This window comes from Vitis vinifera, chromosome 3 (assembly GCF_030704535.1).
Source record: "Vitis vinifera cultivar Pinot Noir 40024 chromosome 3, ASM3070453v1".
Lineage (NCBI taxonomy): Eukaryota > Viridiplantae > Streptophyta > Magnoliopsida > Vitales > Vitaceae > Vitis > Vitis vinifera.
Window position 1 is genome coordinate 5,207,233 of NC_081807.1, and position 21,627 is coordinate 5,228,859.

At 35.9% G+C, this 21,627-nt stretch overlaps 1 protein-coding gene across 1 annotated transcript; it reads left to right on the top strand.

Annotated features, from left to right (window-relative positions):
- The first annotated feature begins 930 nt into the window (after positions 1-930).
- LOC100255619 (presequence protease 2, chloroplastic/mitochondrial) lies at positions 931-20,814 on the top strand. Its single transcript, XM_002281988.4, has 19 exons — positions 931-1,409; positions 1,761-1,944; positions 10,173-10,347; positions 10,444-10,576; positions 10,765-10,835; positions 11,705-11,788; positions 12,591-12,681; positions 13,253-13,773; positions 13,878-14,042; positions 14,127-14,345; positions 14,447-14,574; positions 16,774-16,963; positions 17,560-17,643; positions 17,733-17,830; positions 18,128-18,392; positions 18,470-18,632; positions 18,711-18,891; positions 19,977-20,048; positions 20,440-20,814. The coding sequence occupies exons 1-19, from the start codon at positions 1,133-1,135 to the stop codon at positions 20,579-20,581; spliced, it is 3,243 nt and encodes a 1,080-aa protein (XP_002282024.1). The 5' UTR covers positions 931-1,132; the 3' UTR covers positions 20,582-20,814.
- Positions 20,815-21,627: the final 813 nt, after the last annotated feature.

Here is a 21,627-nt window from a genome sequence, read left to right on the forward strand (position 1 = left end):
TTGAAGAGATACCTTGAGCTTAAATTCAATTCTTTCATGATTTTGAAAATTGTGGAAGGTGTCTCTTCAAAAGACACCTTCCACGTGGCCAAAACTGCCATAAATCTATTAACATTTTCACAACTACCATTTTTTAATTATAATTTTTTAAAATTGGTTCATTAAGTTAATCCAACGTAAGCAACATTCATTAAAAACTAAAAAAATCAGCTGCTGAAATTAAACCAAAATACAATTCATTGCTACCCAGAAATTGTCGATACCATACAAATATGAAAACAAACCATAACCCTAATCATAGCAATGCAAAAGTCCCCAAATTATAACATAGTCATAATAGAAATAATACTTATTCTATTTCTTTATTATCTTAAAATTTTATTTAATTAACTATTTAAATTGTTGTATAAATATATAAAATTATGTTTTTTTATAAAATATTGCAGGTGTATTTTGAATCATACTACTTTAATTTAATTTCATGAATTTAAATAATATTTTTATGTTGCTTTTCTCCTTCTTCTTTTTTAATTCATATAAAATTATTGTTCATATTAATTTTTTACTTAACAAATTATTTTTCAAATTTTGGAAGATTAATTTAATAGTACACTAAATAAATAAAAACAAAATATAAGTACACTTTAAACATTATCAAAAATATTTTTAATGTTATATTAATTTGAATTTTCTATGTCATTTCTTTTCATTTTTTAAATTTAATTAAATAAATTTTATAAAGAGAGTTCATATTAAAAATTATTATTTTATAACTTTTGAAGGTTAAAAAATCACTATTTAATTGCTTATGATAAAATTAAGTTTAAATAAATATTTTTTTTCTACATATTTTCTATTGCGTGCGCGTTTCAGCTTGTCAAAATATAAGAGGAAGCAAGATCTGCTAAATGGCCATTTCTTGACCATATAAAATTTCCCATTTTTTCCATTAATTTTCCTATGGATTTTTTCTGGGTAAGAATATCCAGGAAAACTTGGAATACAAGCAACCAAACAGCCCCACTCCCAAATCCCTGATATTTTCCCTCCCAATCACCCTCTTTGTCTGTCGCCCCCATCCACCCTAATCTTCGTACACTCCTTCACTTACTTGGCCTAAAACAGAAAATCAATGGAGAGAGCCGCGCTGCTTCGCTCCATAACGTGTTCTACGCTCGCCTGCAACAGATTCTTCCTCCGCTCTTCTCATAGGCTATCTCTGCCCTCCGCTTCCTTCTCTTCCTCTCTCTCTCGCAGTCACCACCGTTCCTTTGGCACCCTCACTAGACGCTCCGTGCTCCGCCGTCACTGGCGATTGCTCCCCAGCTCCTCCTCGATTCCATCTACGCGATGTTTCTCTTCACTCTCCCCGAAAGCTATCGCCACTTCGCCAGAGCAAGCCTCTTCAGGTGGCATTGCTTATTCTTCGCTTGTCCATATTCTTAAACTCGCGATTTGGCCTTAGAAACTCGTTTTTGAACTTAGGAGGCGTCAATTTATAAGTTTGAAATTTGAATCTTTTGATTCTGTTTTGGGTGAAAATCGAAACAATGGAAAATTCATTCAAGTAAGATAATCCGTGGTAGATTTTGAGCTGAGGCGAGGTCATGTTTTTAGTTTCTGCTGATGAAACTCAACGACTCAAATGTTGTCGGAATTCTATTTTTTGCAATTTTTTTTTTCCATTTTCTCGAAAATGGTCCTTAGAAACTTTAAGGAGACGAGCCTCTAAATATGGTTAATCGGTTTTATGCTTGTAGATGCTGTTGGAAGTCAAGATGATTTAGCTGAGAAGTACGGATTTGATAAAGTCTCAGAACAGTTTATCCAAGAATGTAAATCAAAGGCTGTGCTTTACAAACACAAAAAGACTGGTGCTGAAGTCATGTCTGTATCCAATGATGATGAGAACAAGGTTTTTGGGATTGTTTTTCGCACTCCTCCGTAAGTTACTGTGTTCCACGCTTTTGAAGTTTTCTCATATTTTGTATGCATTGGAACAAGACATTGTTAATTTAATTTGGACATTATCGAGTAGCATTGCTAGAGGACTTTTCTTTTATGTGATACCAAAAGTTCCATTCATTTTTGTTAGGGGAGTTGAGAAAATAGGGTTTCATTAAACCCCAACAGATGACCAATTTGGTAGAAAATACCACAGAAGCAACTCAAACAAGTGCACCTGTATTCGCTTATAACACCAGAAGGAAAAATAAGAAACCTGTTGTTTTGTGGATATCATATAAAAGGGTGAGAAAAGAACTTGTAGAAAAAATTTAGCAAACTTTTTTTTTCCCCATTTTTCAATCAAGTCATAGTATATGAAGCAAAAAGAATCCACATTCACATAACAATTTTTAATTTCTATAACAAAAAGAAAATTGGAAAATTATAAGTTTTTTGGTTGAAAGTTTGGTAAGTGACTTTAAAAATGAAAGACATACCATCTTTCACCTTGATTCTCTACTTCAATGGTTTGGTTACTTTTTCCTATTTTAAATAAGCAGTGGAGAAGTCCTTTTGGGTTGATACCTCCATTATAAAAAATTTGGGAAAGCCCAATCATAGGACTGCTAAACATGATAAAAACAATGAAAACTTATAGTATGGATATATCTTAGTATTTTTTTTGTAAGCATGTAATTTGAGTATTAATTTGCCTCTTAATTTTTTTTTTTTTTTGGTTTTAATTTCCAATGAGATTCAAAGATTTGTTATTATTTTCCTATTTTAAATTGGAAGAAAGTCCTTTAATGACATGCAAAGGATAAATGTTTGTTACATGCGTGTGCCCCGATATTTTTCTTGAAAATCGGGAGTAACTTAAAAAGGCATTTGACATCTGGGTACCAAGGGAAAATGTATCCTTCTTTATGAATTAGAGGGGCCAACTGATATATAAAAACAGGAGCAATAAGAAGGAATTGTCTTTTTTTAGGGTTTTGGGATGGCCCCGTTTGTGCCCACCTCCCTTAGCCCTTGCTTTGATTCATTGGTTTTGTTGTCAAATTTTGTATTTAAAGATGTTCAATGAGGTGATGGACTGACTTCAATAACAAGACGCTGAATTTTCCATGGTGGTCCAAACAACACCATGGTTAGGAAAGATTTTTAGTGTGAGCTATTGGGTATTTTCGGTTTAACCTACCTGAATTGGTGCATGGGTGGAGATTTTAATGTCATAAGGAGAAGTTCAGAAAAATTGGATGGTTCTAAGTTAACACCTAGTATGAGAGATTTTGGTGACTTCATAAGAAAGTGTGAGTTAATTGATCACCCTTTAAGAAATGCTTCTTTTACTTGGTCAAATATGCAACATGCCTCGGTGTGCAAGAGATTGAATAGATTTCTATATTCAAATGAGTGGGAGCAAAATTCTCCAAAGTCTACAAAAAGCTCTTCCTAGATTGATATCGGATCATTGTTTGATTGCCTTAGACGCCAATCCATTCTAGTGGGGGCCAACTTCGTTGGAGGCAAAAATCTAAGGTGTTGTGGGTAAAAGAAAGGGATTGTAATTCAAAATTTTTCCATAGGGTGGCTAATGGTAGACACAATAAAAAATGTATAAAGGCCTTAGAAAATGAAAAAGTAGCAATTCTAGATAACATTGACAATATCTCAGCGAAGATTTTGAATTTTTTTGGGAAGCTATATGCGAGCCCCCCTGGAGAATCTTAATTAAATTTGTCACCCATTTCGATAGAGAGTGCTTCTAGGTTGGAATGTTCCTTTATTGAAGAAGAGATTCATCAAACCATTTTCTAGTTAGATAAGGATAAAGCTCCTAGCCCTGATGGTTTAACTATTGTCATGTTCCAAGAATGTTAGGATGTGATTAAGGAGGATTTAGTGAGGATGTTCTCAAGGTTTCATAGAAGCGAGGTAGTTAATAAGAACATGAATGCTACCTTCATTGCCTTAGTGCCCAAAAAAAGTTAGACGAAAAGGATGTCCGATTTTAGACCTATCAACTCGATCCCTTGTTTGTATTAGGTCATAGCCAAAGTCTTATTAGGGCGGTTACGAGGTTTTCTTAATGAAACTATCTATATCATACAAGGGGCTTTTGTTCAGGGAAGACAAATACTGGACGTTGTGCTGATAGCCAATGAGATAATGGATGAGAAAAGACGATTTGGAGAGGAAGAGGTAGTTTTCAAGATTGATTTTGAAAAGGCTTATAACCATGTGAATTGGGGCTTTCCATACTTTGTACTTGAAATGAAGGAGTTCAAATTTAGATGGAGGACTTGGATGAGAGATTGTTTATCCTCTTATCTCTTTTGTAGTTCTAGTAAATGGTAATGCTAAAGGTTGGGTCAAAGCTTCTAAAGGCTTGAGACAAGAGGATCCTTTATCTCGATTCCTCTTTACCATTGTAGCTGATGTGCTAAGTAGATTGATGTTGAGGGCTAAGGAGAGTAGGTGATTAGAATGATTGATAGATCCTCGATGCTGCCCTTATTGCCAATGAGGCAATAGATTCTTTGTTGAAACGAAACGAGAGGGGGGTGTTATGTAAATTGGACTTAGAGAAGGCATACGATCACATAAATTGGAATTTTTTGCTGTTTGTACTGCAAAGCATGGGATTTGGGGAAAAGTGGATTGGATGGATCTCCTGGTGCATCTCTACAACAACGTTTTCAGTTTTGATCAATGGCACCCCGGGGCCCGGAAGGCTACTTCAACAGTTCAAGGGGGCTGCGTCAGGGGGACCCCCTTTCCCCTTACCTGTTTGTGTTAGGAATGGAGGCCCTTAGTAGGCTGATCCATAGAGCAGTGGGGGGAGGGTTCCTATCAGGATGTAGGGTTAATGGAAGGGGTGGGAATGGGGCTTTGGTTTCTCATTTGCTGTTTGCCGACGACACGTTAGTGTTTTGTGAAGCTTCTGAAGATCAGATGGTCCACTTAAGCTAGTTGTTGATGTGGTTTGAAGCCATATCAGGTTTGAGGATCAACTTGGACAAAAGTGAAATTTTGCCGGTTGGTAGAGTGGAGAATTTGGAGAATTTGGCTCTTGAGGCTGGCTGTAAAGTGGGCAGACTGCCTTCTTCTTATTTGGGGATCCCTTTGGGGGCGAATCACAAGTCTGTGGCTGTGTGGGATGGGGTGGAAGAGAAATTTCGGAAACGGTTGGCCTTGTGGAAAAGACAATTTATTTCCAAAGGAGGGAGAATTACTCTAATTCGGAGTACATTGTCAAGTATGCCCATATACTTGATGTCTTTACTTCGAATACCAAGAGTGGTTAGTCTAAGGTTGGAGAAAATTCAAAGGGATTTCTTGTGGGGAGGGGGTGCTTTGGAGAGGAAGCCTCACTTAGTTAATTGGGATACCGTTTGCATGGATAAAAGGAAGGGGGGTTTGGGAGTTAGATGCCTGTCCATCCTTAATAGGGCCCTTCTTTGCAAGTGGAATTGGCGTTTTGCGATTGAAAGGGAGAATTTTTGGAGGCACGTCATTAGTAGGAAGTTCGGGGAGGAAGAAGGGGGTTGGAGTTCAAGAGAAGTCAGGGAGAGTTATGGAGTAGGTCTTTGGAAGGAAATAAGGAAGGAAGGTGCCCTTATGCAAAATAAAGTCGCTTTTGTAGTGGGGAATGGTAGAAGGGTAAAATTTTGGAAAGATATATGGTGGGGGAACCTCGCCTTATGCAATTCTTCTCCCTCCTTGTATGCTTTTGCCTCCTCTAAGGAGGCTTGGGTAGAGGAGTATTGGGACACGTCGGGAGGGGAAGGGGCTTGGAGTCCTAGATTTTCTAGGCCCTTCAATGATTGGGAGGTGGAAAAGGTGGAGAGGCTTCTTTTGACAATCCGAGGTGCAAGACTTAGTCCTCTTATGGAAGATAGAATGATGTGGAAGGCGAATTCGAATGGGATTTTTTCAGTTAAATCACTCTATAATGATCTTTTTTCAAGAAGAGCTGGTCTTTTTCCTCATGGTTTGATATGGAACCCTAGTGTGCCTTCCAAAGTGAGTTTCTTTGCTTGGGAGGCTTCTTGGGGCAAGGTGCTTACTATGGATCAACTTAAAAAGAGGGGGTGGGTTGTTGCTAACAGATGTTTTTTGTGCTGTGAGGAAGAGGAGTCAATTGATCATATTCTTATACATTGCTCCAAGGCAAGAGCTTTATGGGAATTATTGTTCGCCCTTTTTGGAGTGTGTTGGGTCCTTCCTTTTTCGGCTAGAGAGACCCTTATTGAATGGAGAGGCTTTATGTTGGGCAAGAAGCATAGAAAGGTGTGGAAGGCAGCCCCGTTGTGCCTTTTTTGGGCGGTTTGGATAGAAAGAAACAGGATTGCATTCGATAATGAGGAATTTTCGGCTCATAGGTTGAAAAATTCTTTTGTTTGTAATATTTGGGTGTGGACAAAATCAGTTGTAAATGAAGGTTCTCTTACTTTACCTAGTTTTTTTGATTGGCTAGGCGCTAGATAAGGGTCGGGTTTGTTTTTTTCTCTTCTTTTGTGTGTGCCTTAAGGGGCCTTTTGTATACTCCCTGTATGCTATTGGGTTTTCCTCTTGGTGCCCTTTTCTAATATATTTCTGCTTTTGCCTATCAAAAAAAAGAATGATTCACTATTGGTGAGAGTGTGACTATTGTTTCCCACTTGCAATTTGCCGACAACACCATCTTTTTTTCAAGAGCCTATCTGAAAGAATTGGAAACTTTTAAGATAATTCTATTAGTGTTTGAGCATATTTTTGTACTTAAAGTCAATTTAGAAAAGAGTGCTCTCTCTAGCATCAACATTGATCTAGATCAATTCAATGGTATGACAGTGGTCCTTGATTGCAACGTGTTGGATTGACCTATTCCCTATTTGGGACTTGCATTCAAGGGGAACCTAAAGGTAGGTGTGTTCTGGGATCCTGTGATTGAGAGAGTTTCATGAAGATTAGATAGGTGGAAAAAAGCCTATTTGTCTTTAGATGGGAGGATAACTCTTATCCAATTGTGCTTATCTCATATTCCTAGCTATTTCCTTTTCATGTTCAAGATCCCTTCTTTAGTGACATTGAAAATTGCAGAGGTATTTTCTGTGGTCAGTGGTTAGGGAGCATAAGCGAGACCATCTCGTTAGTTAGGACTTAGTGTGTAAGTCTAGGGGGGAAGGGGGATTAGGGTTTGGGAAGATTTTTGTAAGGAATCATGCTCTATTAGGGAAATGACTATGAAGGTTTCTTAAGGAAAGTCATACTCTTTGGCATTGGGTTATTCTAAGCATTTATGGGACACATACTAATGGGTGGGATGCCAACACCAAGTAGTCACATCGTTGTCCTTAAAAGGCCATTGCATAAATCCTTAAAGATTTTTCTAGATACACATGGTTGGTGGTGGGAGATGGGACAAGAATTCGTTTATGGGAAGACTTGTGGTGGAGGGATCAACCTTTGTATTCTTAATTCCAAAGTCTATTCAGAATTGTCACAGTTAAAAACTTCACTATTTCATTAGTTCTTGGGTTCGTTAATCCTTTCTCTTGGAATCTAAACTTCTATCACAATCTTTCGGATTTTGAGATGGAATTGTCACAGTTATCTCCGTCTGGTTTTAATTCGAGAGCTTGGTTCCTAACTTGTTTAGGTTAATTTACAGTAAAGTTGTTTTTTTCAATCTTGTCCAACCATACCGATCCAATTCCATCATTCCCTATTGATTTTGTTTGGAAATCATAAGCTTCATTTAATGTCAAATGCTTTGCTTGGTTAATGGTACTCCAGAATGTAAACACCAATGACATGCTACAATTGAGAAGATCCTACAAAACTCTCAGTCCTGATGTTTGTTTGTTGTGTATGGAGAGTGGTGATATGGTAGATCATATCTTTTCACACTGTCCATTGAATTTGGAACTATGGCATAGACTATTCAGCTTGGTTCATATGGATCGGGTTCCTCCTAGGAGTATATGTGACATAATGCTTATCTCATATAAAGGATTGGGAAGTACCAATAGAGGTAAGGTGTTGTGGCAGTTTGCTTGTCTTGCTCTAATGTGGGTTGTGTGGTGGGAAAGAAATGCTAGGATTTTTTGGGACAAGGCGAGAGAGGGTCTTTGGGACATAGTTCATTCTTAGCCTCCTTTTGGGCCTCTTACACCACAACTTTTAAGGGTATTCCCCTTAATTTGATCCAACTTGATTGGATGTTGGTGTGTAGTTCCAAGGGTGTGGATTAGCAAGGATAGATTATTTTTGTGTATTGTCACATGGGACATGGTTTGTGGAACCTCATAGTTGTATAGATTTACTTGAACTTTGGAGGTTCCTACTTTCTGTTTGTGTAGTTTTTAGTGGATCTCCTATTGTACTTATTTTTACTTACCTTAATATACTATATTGTTATTTATCATAAAAAAAAATAAAATTGACTACTGAATGAGTTCACCATCTTTCCCCTTTGCTCCATTATCTATTGAAGCTCTTTCTTTGGATTATTTACTTGAAAGCTTTTTAAAACAATTTTCAAACCATTTTGAATGAGTTTCTTTTTCATTTTTTTTTCCCATGGAACCAAGAACAAGTAATTCTTTTCATGGATTTGTAAAAGGATGCAAGGAGAAAGATGATTATCCTTCGCTAGACATACAACTTCACCAAGATTATCCTTCACTTGATATAACATTTGACCAAAAAGTGGAGAAACTAAACAAGGAAAAACAATGAAGTGGCTTGAACCAAAGAATACCAAATGAATGGATTGAAACTTAAAAAGATAAAACTTAACGAGGTAAAAACTTTGTACCAAAACCATCTAACCAAAAGGCTTCATGTTTGAATAGAAGCATCTCTAATTGGTTGGTTGAGCGAGTAATCCAATAGTAGGACCCTTAAATTTTGGCTAGACCTAATGTTTGGCATAAGAAACTTCATACTCCCACAACCCTTGCTTTTCCTCAGTCACCCAAGAAATGATAGTACTAGAATTTCCTCACTTAAATGTTGGACAAAGAATTAGCCAAACTGAAGCTCCCCAAGAGTGTTTGGATCTCTCCCTTTGTAGCTGAACCCACCCGACCTGGTTTGGGAAATGCTTTGAATGGTAATTTCCCATTGCTCTCATTGATACTTGGGCCAGATGGAGAAGGATATTCTTTTGTTCTCAAACCAATTTCCAGCTGAATAGAGTGAGGAACCATACTACCATCATGATCTCTTATCACTTTGCAAATCTCTAGCTTTTCTGGGACTGCAACCATCAAAATTTTTGCTTGTGGACACTTGCTAAAGGAGTCTATACTGAGCTTGCATCTCCACCATACTAATCTCTTGGAAGAATAAACAAGGTCTCAATCTAGCCGGATCAAGTTCAAAGGACTACCAAAAAAGGCATCTTTTTAATTGAAGCCTAAAGTAAAAGAAAAAAAGCAGTCTCCTAGAGAGCTGTCATTGCCTTCCATCTATCTTAAAAAATTCCAATGTTCCTCTCAAGGTAGATTGCCAAATTAAAATGAAGCAAACCACAACACTCTACTTGTGGAGTGTCATTTAAAATATGGCTCTTAGAATAGGTTCAGGGTGTAATGTCAAATGCTATAAAAGGTTTGACATACCCTTATTAGACACTCATTGGTTTTTTTGATGAGATAGTCAAAATCCAATTGTGAAATATTATTAGAGGTTAAAGATCATGGGTTCAAGTTAGGGAAGCATTATGTTGAGGGAGGGATTATTGGGGTGCAACAATGCCACTCTTAAACTTGGGGACAAGTTACCTAAATAATGCCTCTTAGAATAGGCTTGTGGGGTGCAAAATGTTATAAAAGGTTTGACCTGCCCTGACTAGGCACTAATTGGTTTTCAAATGAGATGGTTAAAGTCTAATCTTATAAACATATCAACTGTGCTACTAGGAGGAGCCTATTCAATCTCTACAAGCCCTGTGCCAAAGCTCTAAAGCAATTGAGCAATGAGGAGATTGATGATCCATTAATTCACTATTGTCCTGTCACATAGTACATCTATTAGGGATGAAGACCTTGCCATGACTCCTTAATTGCAACATGTCATTGGTATTAATCTTTTTATTTGCCATGAACCAAGCAATTGCCTGGATACTTTCTTGCTTTCATTTTTTCTTTTTGATAAGAGCATTACTTTCTTTCTCCATTGATAGTTATTCAATATCTTATCATTTCCCTCAAACCTAATTGTTAATGCAGGAAGGATTCTACTGGGATTCCCCACATACTGGAGCATAGTGTATTGTGTGGATCAAGAAAGTATCCTTTAAAAGAACCATTTGTTGAATTATTGAAAGGGAGCTTGCACACATTTCTAAATGCATTCACATATCCTGATAGGACTTGCTATCCAGTTGCATCCACAAATACAAAGGTAAAAGGAGTTGGATAGTTGTATAAAATGGGAAATTTAGTTATGATAATCTGGTTCTATTTTCAAACTCATCTTTGACTATTATTTTCTAAACAGGATTTCTATAATTTGGTTGATGTATATCTGGATGCTGTCCTCTTCCCAAAATGTGTGGAGGACTTCCAGACCTTTCAACAGGAGGGTTGGCATTATGAGCTGAACAATCCTTCAGAAGATATATCATATAAAGGTTACATTTTCTTACAAAATATAATCAATCATCAAATTTTCTTGCTATCAGTGGTTTTGGGCAATATCTCAAATTTTCTGGTTATATTGGGGCAATGTTTAATCCTATAGAATTCATCCAAACCATTATGGAATAATTTATTTTGTTTTCCCCTTTTTTTAGTCTGATTGATTTTACATCAATTACAGGAGTCGTTTTCAATGAGATGAAAGGTGTTTACTCACAGCCCGATAATATATTAGGTCGGACAGCTCAACAGGCAAGCTTTCTGTTCTTTTCCACTTAATTAATTTTCATATTTGAATGATAAATTTGCCAGTCATTAGTCATTCCTAAGATCCTAGTGAGCAAGAGAGATAAATGTGGCATTAATTTTCATCCATATGTATGGACTTTGAGCATCAAATATATTTAATTTGTTTTTTCCATTTAGTTCAATGTTATTCTCCTTTTACATTGATTATGTGCCATATGAAGCACGCAAAGCATTTTCTTAATTTTCTGGTAAGCAGCAGAAATATGTGCTTAGCAAAACCTTTCTTGCCCAGCCCATATGGGATACTTATCCCCTCTCATTTATTCAAAAAGCTTATTGACTTGTTTAACTTTCTTCTCAACTTGTCCTTCTTAGTAAACTTTAATACCACATTATATGAGACTCTTTTTCTCCTTTTTTTTCCTGCCTCTATGCAATACTATTTTACTTTCACATCCTTAAATCATGTGTTGTGAATTCAATATAGATGGTTTCCCGTTTCCTATGGAACAAAGAATTTTTCTAGAAAAGAATGCATAGATGGTGTGTGTGGCTATGGTGAACTGTTTACTCATCCCAGAACAAAACTCCATATATTGAAACCAGGACTGGATGGATACTGCTAGAGAACCAAATAGAAGAACCCATTGGTTCTGTTCTTAAGTTGAACATCCTCGACTTGCACCTCTGTAGCTATTAAAGCACATTGTTTGTTATTTATGCTTATCTTACTTGGATATTCAACCTACAAAGGTCAGCATTCTGAGTCTATGAATGGTCCAGCTTACTAATTTGACAACTCTTTCATGAAAATGCATCTGATATATCTATCTTGGTTGTATTTATGATTTCTACTTATAACTTTGGCTCAGGCTCTGTTTCCAGACAATACCTATGGTGTTGATAGCGGAGGTGATCCAAAAGTTATTCCCAAACTCACGTTTGAGGACTTCAAGGTTTGTGATGGTGCATCTTATGAACTTTGCTTTTTCCAACATGTTTCTGTACATTTCTTAATTTCCAATGTGGTAATTTTGCTTCTATACATTGATCTCATCTACACAGTTGGCACCTCTATTTATTAATAATAAGATTAGAATGGGTATTATGGTTTGTTAATGTGACTTTTCATTGTTTCAGCTGTTCATGCCACTTATAATGGATGTCAATGAGGCTCTTTAGTCCTCAGTAGCTTGAAATCTATTGTAATTGATATAATTGTTGCATGTTAATTGAGGTTCTAAACTACTGGTTGATATTTTGTAGTTAATATCCCATTGAACTGTAACTTATCATTGATGAACTTTCCTAGAAATTAGTTGGCATTCACCTTCCATGTTGGCTATTCATTGATGTTTCTTTTTCTTCTTTCTTTTTCATTTTCTCCTGAAACAATCAGTAAGAATGTTTCAACTTCATGGAGTAAAATGTCAATATTTAGAATTTAATTATGTAATTGTTTTGAAGGCTTTTTGTTAGATATGAGAGTCATCCTTCTGTTCAAGGGGGGAACTTTGATTTCTTTCACTATTTTTCATTTTAATCTCATTCCTATAATAACAGTTTGATGATAATACTTCTGAATAGATTGCTCTTGACATATTTTGCTTGTAGTGGTTTTCAATTCAAGTTGTTGTTGCCCACCCTTGAAAAGTTCTAGGCAACTCTTTTTTCTTTTTTTTTTTGGTTCACATATGCATGAAGATTTTGTGTTATTGATAATTATTAATTTATCTCGTGTCTTAAAACAAATTACAGGAATTTCACCGTAAATATTACCACCCTGGCAATGCTAGGATATGGTTTTATGGAGATGATGATCCAAATGAGCGGCTACGCATCCTGAATGGTAATTCTTGTCGATTGACTTAATAAGAAATGATATCTCTTTCTAATGGGGAGAAAAACAAAGAATAAGTGATATCTCAGCCGTTAGTAACTACATATATATGGCTGTACACCTACGCATCATTGTTACCTATTTGATGCTTCCTCTGAAATATAAGGGGCTATTTTAATTTGTTCCAATGTGAAATAATGCAATGCTACATTTGCAAAAGAGATATTTCGGAAGGTATGACTGCAAAAATCAGCTGTCTTTTGCAAACTAGACTGAAAAAGAAAGGGCAGAAGTGGATGCTTCACCTATGGCTTGTTCTTATTTTGCTGTCACAACTGAAATGGTTAATCTTTGAAGCATTAACTGTTTCCCTTTCCAGTTATATTAGTTTAAAGAGGCAGGGTATAGGGTTCAATTAATCTTTAACATCATACATCCACATACTGTGTTAGCTGAATACTAAGTTCTGGACTGTGTAGACAATTATACGCTTCCCTCTTTTCTCCTCTCCTTTTGGTTTTGTTTGTTTGTTGTTTTTTGTTTGTCCATTTGTTTACTTACTTTTACATATTTTGTACAGAGTATCTAGATTTGTTTGATACAAGTCCAGCTTCCAGTGAATCAAAGGTTGAACCACAAAAACTATTTTCAAACCCAGTCAGGATTGTTGAGAAATATCCTGCTGGAAAAGGTGGTGATCTGAGAAAAAAGCACATGGTATGCCTTAATTGGTTGCTCTCGGATAAGCCGTTAGACTTGGAAACTGAACTTACCCTTGGGTTTTTGGATCATCTTATGTTGGGAACTCCTGCTTCTCCATTGAGGAAAATTTTATTGGAAAGTGGTCTGGGAGATGCTATTGTTGGTGGTGGGATGGAAGATGAGCTCCTTCAACCCCAGTTTAGTATTGGGTTGAAGGGTGTTTCTGAAGATGACATTCATAAGGTAGAAGAATTAGTCATGAGTACGCTTAAAAGTTTAGCAAAGGAAGGCTTTAATTCAGAGGCTGTGGAGGCATCCATGAATACAATTGAGTTCTCTCTCAGGGAAAATAACACTGGATCATTTCCTCGTGGCTTGTCCTTGATGCTTCGCTCCATTGTGAGAGATTTTTCTTCCTTTTCCTTTTTCCCCTCTCCCCAAACTGGTTAACCTTTTTACCTTTTATATGTATTTACATTCTTATTTTGGTGTTTACTCTGCAGGGGAAATGGATATATGATATGGATCCTTTTGAGCCATTGAAATATGAGAAACCTTTAATGGCCTTAAAAGCGAGAATAGCTGAGGAAGGTTCTAAAGCTGTGTTTTCTCCTTTGATAGAGAAATACATCCTGAACAATCCTCATTGTGTCACTGTTGAAATGCAGGTAATCGTTTAGCCTAGAAAATGGTCTCCTCTTATTTTTATGTGATATTTTGCTATATTAAATACCACTGGTATTTTGTGTCAGCCTGACCCAGAGAAAGCTTCTCGTGATGAAGCAGTTGAGAGAGAAATTCTGGAGAAAGTCAAGGCAGGTATGACAGAAGAAGATCTTGCTGAGTTAGCACGTGCTACACAGGAGCTACGATTGAAGCAGGAAACTCCTGATCCACCAGAAGCTTTAAAAAGTGTACCAAGCCTTTCTCTACTCGACATCCCCAAGGAACCTATCCATGTTCCCATAGAGGTTGTCCAAAATTCCAAATCTTATATCCTTGTGTTTGAGCATCCTACATTTTTTCCCCTTGGTCTAGAAATCCTTACTGACCTTATGTCTACTCATTGTAGATTGGAGTCATCAATGATGTCAAAGTTTTGCGACATGACCTCTTCACAAATGATGTCCTTTACACTGAGATTGTCTTTGATATGAGTTCACTAAAGCAAGACCTTCTTCCCTTGGTACCTCTTTTCTGGTGAGATGTTGCCTCCAACATGTAATTGTTGTCATTTTTTTTCCATGTCCTGTTGTTTACTTTTTGCTTAGGTGAACATTTACAAATAGGAGATGTTATGTTTCTTGAACCTCGACTTCAAACTAGTGCAGAGTCCTCTTTTGTCTGCCATGTAGTGCTGCTACGACTTTAGGAGTTAATATCCTGGGGGTTGTCCACTAATCTCTCTCATTATAAGATGTTAACATTGTCAATTTCTGTTCTTTTTATAGGCAAACAAAAAGGATATGCTCAGGTTGTGAATTTCTTTGCATGTTATCCTTTCTATCTTTGTTAAAATTACATGATCCCTCTTAAATGAAAGAAATAGGAATATTAATTCATATCATATTTGATAACAAAACTCAGCGGGGCTTATATTTGCCACTTAGCTATGTCACAGGCCATGTCTTCTATTAAATTATGGGTCTCTGGATCACCATGTCTTTTCCTATGTTCCTATTCAAAGTGCTTAATAAGCTTTATCTTATCTTTATAGTGCCTTTGGCTTGAAGCAAACAGTCCACGTTGTTGGTGCAATCATTGGCCTGTGTTGCACATGACCAGAATCTTAACTAACTGCTCTTTTCATCATCTTCAATTGATACTACCTCAAGCTTAACATGAACTTCACTTTTCTATACTGTTTTGTCTGATCAATTGTCCTTTTCGACTTTCTTATTTTGGCTAGGTTCATTTTATCACATCTTTCTTAATTCTCCACTATTTTGTCCTAGAAAATTTTTCCTAATATAATAGATATTCATTGATCTCAAAACATTTTAGAAGTACTTCTCTGGTTATCTATCCATCTACAATTCTGTGGCCAAAAGTCCAAGTGAACAAAATATATCTCTAGGTGACATTGCTAGGCCTTCAATTTTCATTATTCCCTCAGTTTTGCCTCTGACTTTACTTCAATTTATTCCATATATTCTTGTGTAAGAGAAATTTGAATTTCATATATACTATGTTGCCTTGCTGATGCATCAATTTTGTGTCACTAAAGTTTCTTTGCATAGTTTGAACTTACTTTGGAGCCAAGGCTTAAGGTGTTGGCGTGTGGGTTGGAAAACCAGGAACACCCACCTCCAATGAAAAAGAAGAGTTACATTTAAAGCTTTATTCTTGCTCTGGATCATTGATTAAAACTATCTTGTGAGCAAAAACATACACCATGGGCATCTTCTACAATAGGATGAGTTAATTCATCCATAACCAATGTAAAAGAATTGGGTTCCTGCTGGTTATCGATGCAAGCTTATTGTGATTAGAAATTTTCTGCTCTGTGAGTTGTTCTCCTACTAGTTGCGAATCATCATGGATGTTTTGCTCATATCAAAATATCCACTTGACATGCTTTATTTTTTATAAAACCCTCCATCGTCTATTTAGTGGGTCGTACTTTTCTTCAATCAATACTTGAGTTCTCTATTCTCTCTTTAATCTTTCTATTGGCTTCTTGGAGCCAACTAATCTTTTGATACTTTTTTGTTTCATGTCTGCATTGTTCTTCAATTGGTTGAACCTTTGAACACTAATCCTGATTTGACCAGGTAATAATGGTACTAAGGATTTGTTTAGTTCACCAGTATCTGTGTTCAGGAGTGAAAATTGTTTTTCTAGAAGTGAATCTTTGGAATGTGATGAGTATGTGATTCTCATTTTAGCGATTGATTATGTCCGTCAAGTTTTATTCTCATTTTAGCGTTTGGTTATTTTAGGAATTGCTCGAGAATTATGCAATTCTATATAACAGCCCTCCAAAAGAATATTTTTAAAAATTAAATTTATTTATATAAGAAGAATGTAAAAATGCATTGTCCATTTTGTTTCTGTTCTCATTACATAGGAATGAAGAAATACCAAGTCTTAAATGAGTTGAAGGTCTTCTGAACTTTCTGGGGTCATTCCCAAAAAACTGAAAAATCTAAAGCTATATGCACTCCAGACATGGTAACATACTTGGAAATAAGATATCCCTAGTTAAGATTGCAGCTAACCAAGTGCACCCTAAATGAAAAGGGATAAACATTTATCTAAACAATAGAATCTAGAGATTTAATTCTATTTGTTGCATGCTTGTTTGGAGATTTAATTCTATTTGTTGCATGCTTGTTTGGCAAAGATAATATGGATACTACCAACATTTAAAATTTACCATCCAAATCTTTTTCACAGTCAATCTTTGATGGAGATGGGTACAAAAGATATGGACTTTGTGCAACTAAATCAGTTAATTGGGAGGAAAACTGGAGGAATATCGGTTTATCCTTTCACTTCGTCTGTACGGGGGAAGGAATATCCTTGTAGCCACATAATTGTTCGGGGAAAAGCCATGGCAGGATGTGCAGAAGACCTATTTAACTTGGTAATGTATTTTTTTTTTTTTTCCTTTTTTGGATTTAGAGTCAGAACTATGATTGGAAGAAGGGGTTGAAAGCTAATACATGTTTGAGGTAAAAATATCATGTATTTCATAGTGGAGCTTTCAATGTCAAAAACTATACATTTGAATAAGCATACATACGTTGAGAAGTAGGTCTCTATGTGCAAATATGAGTGTTCTAAAGTGGATTCTTTGGTGCTGTGAAATCAATTTAAATCATTTTTTGGCTGCATGGCCACTATCAAGAATGTGTGCCCTATAGCTACAGGTCTTGTTGTGCACCTGTGTAAGAACTATGATCTTATTGTTTGCTCACAAGGGTTCCTTGATTTATGCATCTAGGCCACTCTTGAGGCTTACTATGAATATTGATAACCACAATAAGAGATTTTTTTTTTTAATCAGAAACCACAATAAGAGAACTTCCTGTGTTCAGTGTACCATTGGTGGTTATATATTATATGATGATATTTCCTTAAGCTATTTCTTTATGTTCTCATTGAAGTTGTAATTTACCTTTCAGACAAGTAGTTGGAGAATAATTTTACAAAGGTGCTCATGCATGTTGTATATTGTAGGTTAATTGCATTCTTCAAGAAGTTCAATTCACAGACCAACAACGTTTTAAGCAGTTTGTTTCCCAAAGCAAAGCAAGAATGGAGGTATACATTAAAAACAATAGAATGATTGTCACATTATTGAACCATATATCTTCAACTATTTAATTTTTATATTTCACATTTATTTTCAGAACCGATTAAGAGGCAGTGGCCATGGAATCGCAGCTGCAAGGATGGATGCAAAGTTGAATACTGCAGGGTGGATTGCTGAACAAATGGGTGGTGTTAGGTTAGTATATTTGTCTTGTTTTCAAGAAATTTGTCTCATGGCTAACCTTTGTATTCTACAACTACATTTGTCATTATTTCAACATGTGAAAACTCTGATCCAGTACTTGAATGCTTCAGAAAGATTTTGTGATAGTTTTACATTAATCTCAGCTTTGTTGCAAAATATGTTAATGACATGTGAAAGATTTTAATCTTTATTAGAAACTTCCTTTTTTGTGTGAAAAATCATTTAAAGTTGGCTACTGGAACTTTGATGGGACTAATTTAGTTTGCATATATGGTGTTTTACTTGTAGTTATTTGGAATTTCTGCAAGCTCTTGAAGAGAAAGTTGATCAGGATTGGATTGGGATCTCTTCATCTCTTGAGGAGATCCGCAAATCCTTACTTTCAAGGAAGGGTTGCTTGATAAACATGACATCTGAGGGAAAAAATCTTATGAACTCAGAAAAATACGTTAGCAAATTCCTTGATTTGCTTCCTGGCAGCTCTTCTGTTGAAAAAACTACTTGGAATGGTCGACTCTCTTCAGAAAATGAAGCTATTGTGATACCTACTCAGGTGAAATAAATGTTTTATTATATTTGTTTTCTCAGTTTGCTTGCTTTTACACTCAATCATATTCATTATCTTTACAGGTTAATTATGTTGGAAAAGCAACTAACATATATGACACCGGTTATCAACTCAAGGGCAGTGCATACGTAATTTCAAAATACATCAGTAATACATGGTTGTGGGATCGTGTGCGAGTTAGTGGTGGGGCCTATGGAGGTTTTTGTGATTTTGACACTCATTCAGGTACAATTTTGTGTTAAGATGTTTTGTCATACAAATTTAATTGCTAAACCCGCCTCTAAGCTTTGGATCATTGTATAGGGGTATTCTCCTTCTTATCTTATCGAGACCCAAACTTGTTAAAAACACTTGATGTATATGATGGAACTGGGGATTTTCTACGTCAATTGGAAATGGATGATGATACTCTCACAAAAGCAATTATTGGGACCATAGGGGATGTAGATGCATACCAGCTACCTGATGCCAAGGGTTATAGTAGGTAAGGGTCAACCCTTTTTGTCTTTTGTATGGAATTTTCCATCTCTATTTATACTAAATCATCTGGATGGAGGAATTTTGCTACTTGTATAATGAGAAATAAAGTAGATAGTCAACCTTCACTAATAATTTGCATTTATTCATTGCTTATTTTCTTGGGTTATCATTAGTTTTTTGTTTTCTCCTATCACACTTATAAATGCACATGCTTTAGCAAGTTAGCATCAACAAAATGAAAAGAAAATCAAAATCATGTCTGTCAGGTATTTAATTTTTGTGTTTTTTTTTTTTTTTTTGTTGGAGGGAGGGTGGTGTATTTCGAAATCTCTCTTAGGTTTTCTGAAATATCAATGGTATTCATGATGTTTGAATGTAAGCATTCCTTACCATCCTTGTGTCAAAGGGCTGCTGGGTATTTATGAATAAAAATTACCACTTCAATCAAATTAATAAATGTTTTTAGGACAATTAATCCAAATAAAAAAATTAAGTGCATGTTGATGGTATTGTTTTTTCACATTTATATATATATATATTTTTTTTTGATCAGAAACGAAGAGAATTATATTAATAGAAGGAAAGATACAAGAGAAAGAAAAGAAAAAAGAAACAAAAGAAACCACTAGAAGGATGAGAGGTCCTTCCTACACAAACTGAACAACATAAAAACACCCAACAATAGCTAAAAACAAAGAGAAACCCCCACAAACTCAAACTCTTGAAGCGCAAACCTCACTCCAGTTGAGTTGTAACACATTTAGAGGAACTCCTCTAAAAGCTGCAGAACAAGAAGCCCAAAGAGTGGAATAAAACAAAATCAAATCCCATAATGTCTCTTCCGATCTCCCCTTATCCTCAAAAATCCTCTTGTTTCGCTCTTGCCACACTATCCAAACCAAAGTAAGGCAAGCAACTTGCCAAAGAGTCTTGCCTCTTAAAGAGTTCCCCAAGCCTTTAAAAGCAATTTCACATTTATATTAGGGGCATGCAATATAAAGTGGTCAAAAACCTCATGGGAGGTTTCTGTGTTTTTTCCTTTTTACTGTTTCATACCATATTACAAATAAATGTTTACTGTTTTTTCAGTTTGTTACGATACTTGTTGGGGGTAACAGAGGAAGAAAGGCAAAAGAGACGTGAAGAGATTTTGTCAACCAGGTAGAAAATGTTCTTCAATCCTATTATATGTTGTGATCTTATCTACGTAAGGATGCCCAACATCAAATACTTTTGCAGTAAGGTTGAGCGTTTCCCCTAACAATAAATATTAATTAGCGTGGATGGTTAACTAGAGTTCTTATTGGATCTATATTCTTCCCTAATACTCCTGAAAGAGCAATATCTGAACTATGTTTTGAGGTGCTTTCACGTATCAGATTACATTGTTTTATAAACTTATTTATGAACAAAGTCATTTTTAATATGTACTGTTAAGTCTAAAACAATGTTGTGTTTACAATTAGCATCCAAATGACATTGGTTTGCTGATGTTTGAATTGTAAATCTTTGTCCAATATTTTTATTTCTTATTTTGTTTCTCTTTCCCCAGTTTGAAGGACTTCAAGGAATTTGCAGATGCAATTGAGGCAGCTAAACATAAAGGGGTTGTGGTTGCAGTAGCATCTCCGGATGATGTTGATGCTGCAAACAAGGAGCATCCTAACTTCTTTCAAGTGAAGAAAGCCCTTTAAAACTCCAAAAAATGTTGCAAAGGCAAAGATTCTCTTACCGGATATTCTTTTGTTCTGTAGAATACAAAATTCAAAAGTGTTTTTCCAATTTTTCATAGCAATAAATAAATGATACTGTAGCAAAACATGGGATAGGACAGAATCCATGCAGCTTGAAATGAACAGTTGTATGGGGCTTAACATTGTATTTTAGCAGTATTGCAATTTATGAACTCCTAAATTTGAGCTGGAAATTTGTAGATTTCTTCTACTTTTACCCTTTTTTTATATGATTAAACATATTAGCTCTATCAGAAAGCCTTGTGCAGTTCCACAAGTGGTAATGCTCCTTGAGAAAGCGTACTAAAACAACCATAGAGGTGATTCTCCTGTAGCTGTGAGGCATTCCTTGTTTCTGTTTCAGTATAACACATACTTGGGACTTGATTGTCATTGTTTGGTTATTCTACATTCATCTGAACTAAGAAAACATCTTAGGTTCAGATTTTCTATTTTAACAGACTGGAGGAATGCTCTGAGTTGTGTACTCTCGGATAGAACTGAACTTACAGCACCAAATCCAGGCACTCAGGTACACAGAAACTTCGTTGATTTTTCCTTTTTTCTTGATACGATCCTAGATGCTTGGTATCTCTCCAACTGGGGCCTTTTCCCAATTTGTCTTTTTAGCCTCAAGATTCTTAGTCAATGTCGGTAGTAATTTGATGCACATAACGGAAACTGGCTATTACAGAGATGCGTGTCCTTGTTGTGTTTTGCTCCCATGCAGGAGTCTAGAAGTTCTGCTGATATCATATGGTACACAATTATTGTATATGCATGTCGGTTTTCAGTGTTGGATCCTTCACTGCTAAACATGTGCACATTCGTAGTTTTTAGTTCAAAAAATGCAATCTGTACTTGAGATAGTGTGATTTTGGGTCTGATAGCACAACATCTTCTACCTATGTTACAGGATATTGTACAAATTTTGAATCTACCATCCGATAAAAAGGAGAAATTTATCCATGTATCTTAGAAAGGTCCCATATCCAAACATGATTGAT

Bases quoted from the DNA above. Each gene is read 5' to 3' on its own strand.
- LOC100255619 (XM_002281988.4), top strand. From the start codon at position 1,133: ATGGAGAGAGCCGCGCTGCTTCGCTCCATAACGTGTTCTACGCTCGCC. The intron at 1,410-1,760 runs GTGGCATTGCTT...TTATGCTTGTAG, and splicing joins GCCAGAGCAAGCCTCTTCAG to ATGCTGTTGGAAGTCAAGAT. The intron at 14,346-14,446 runs GTTGTCCAAAAT...TACTCATTGTAG, and splicing joins CTATCCATGTTCCCATAGAG to ATTGGAGTCATCAATGATGT.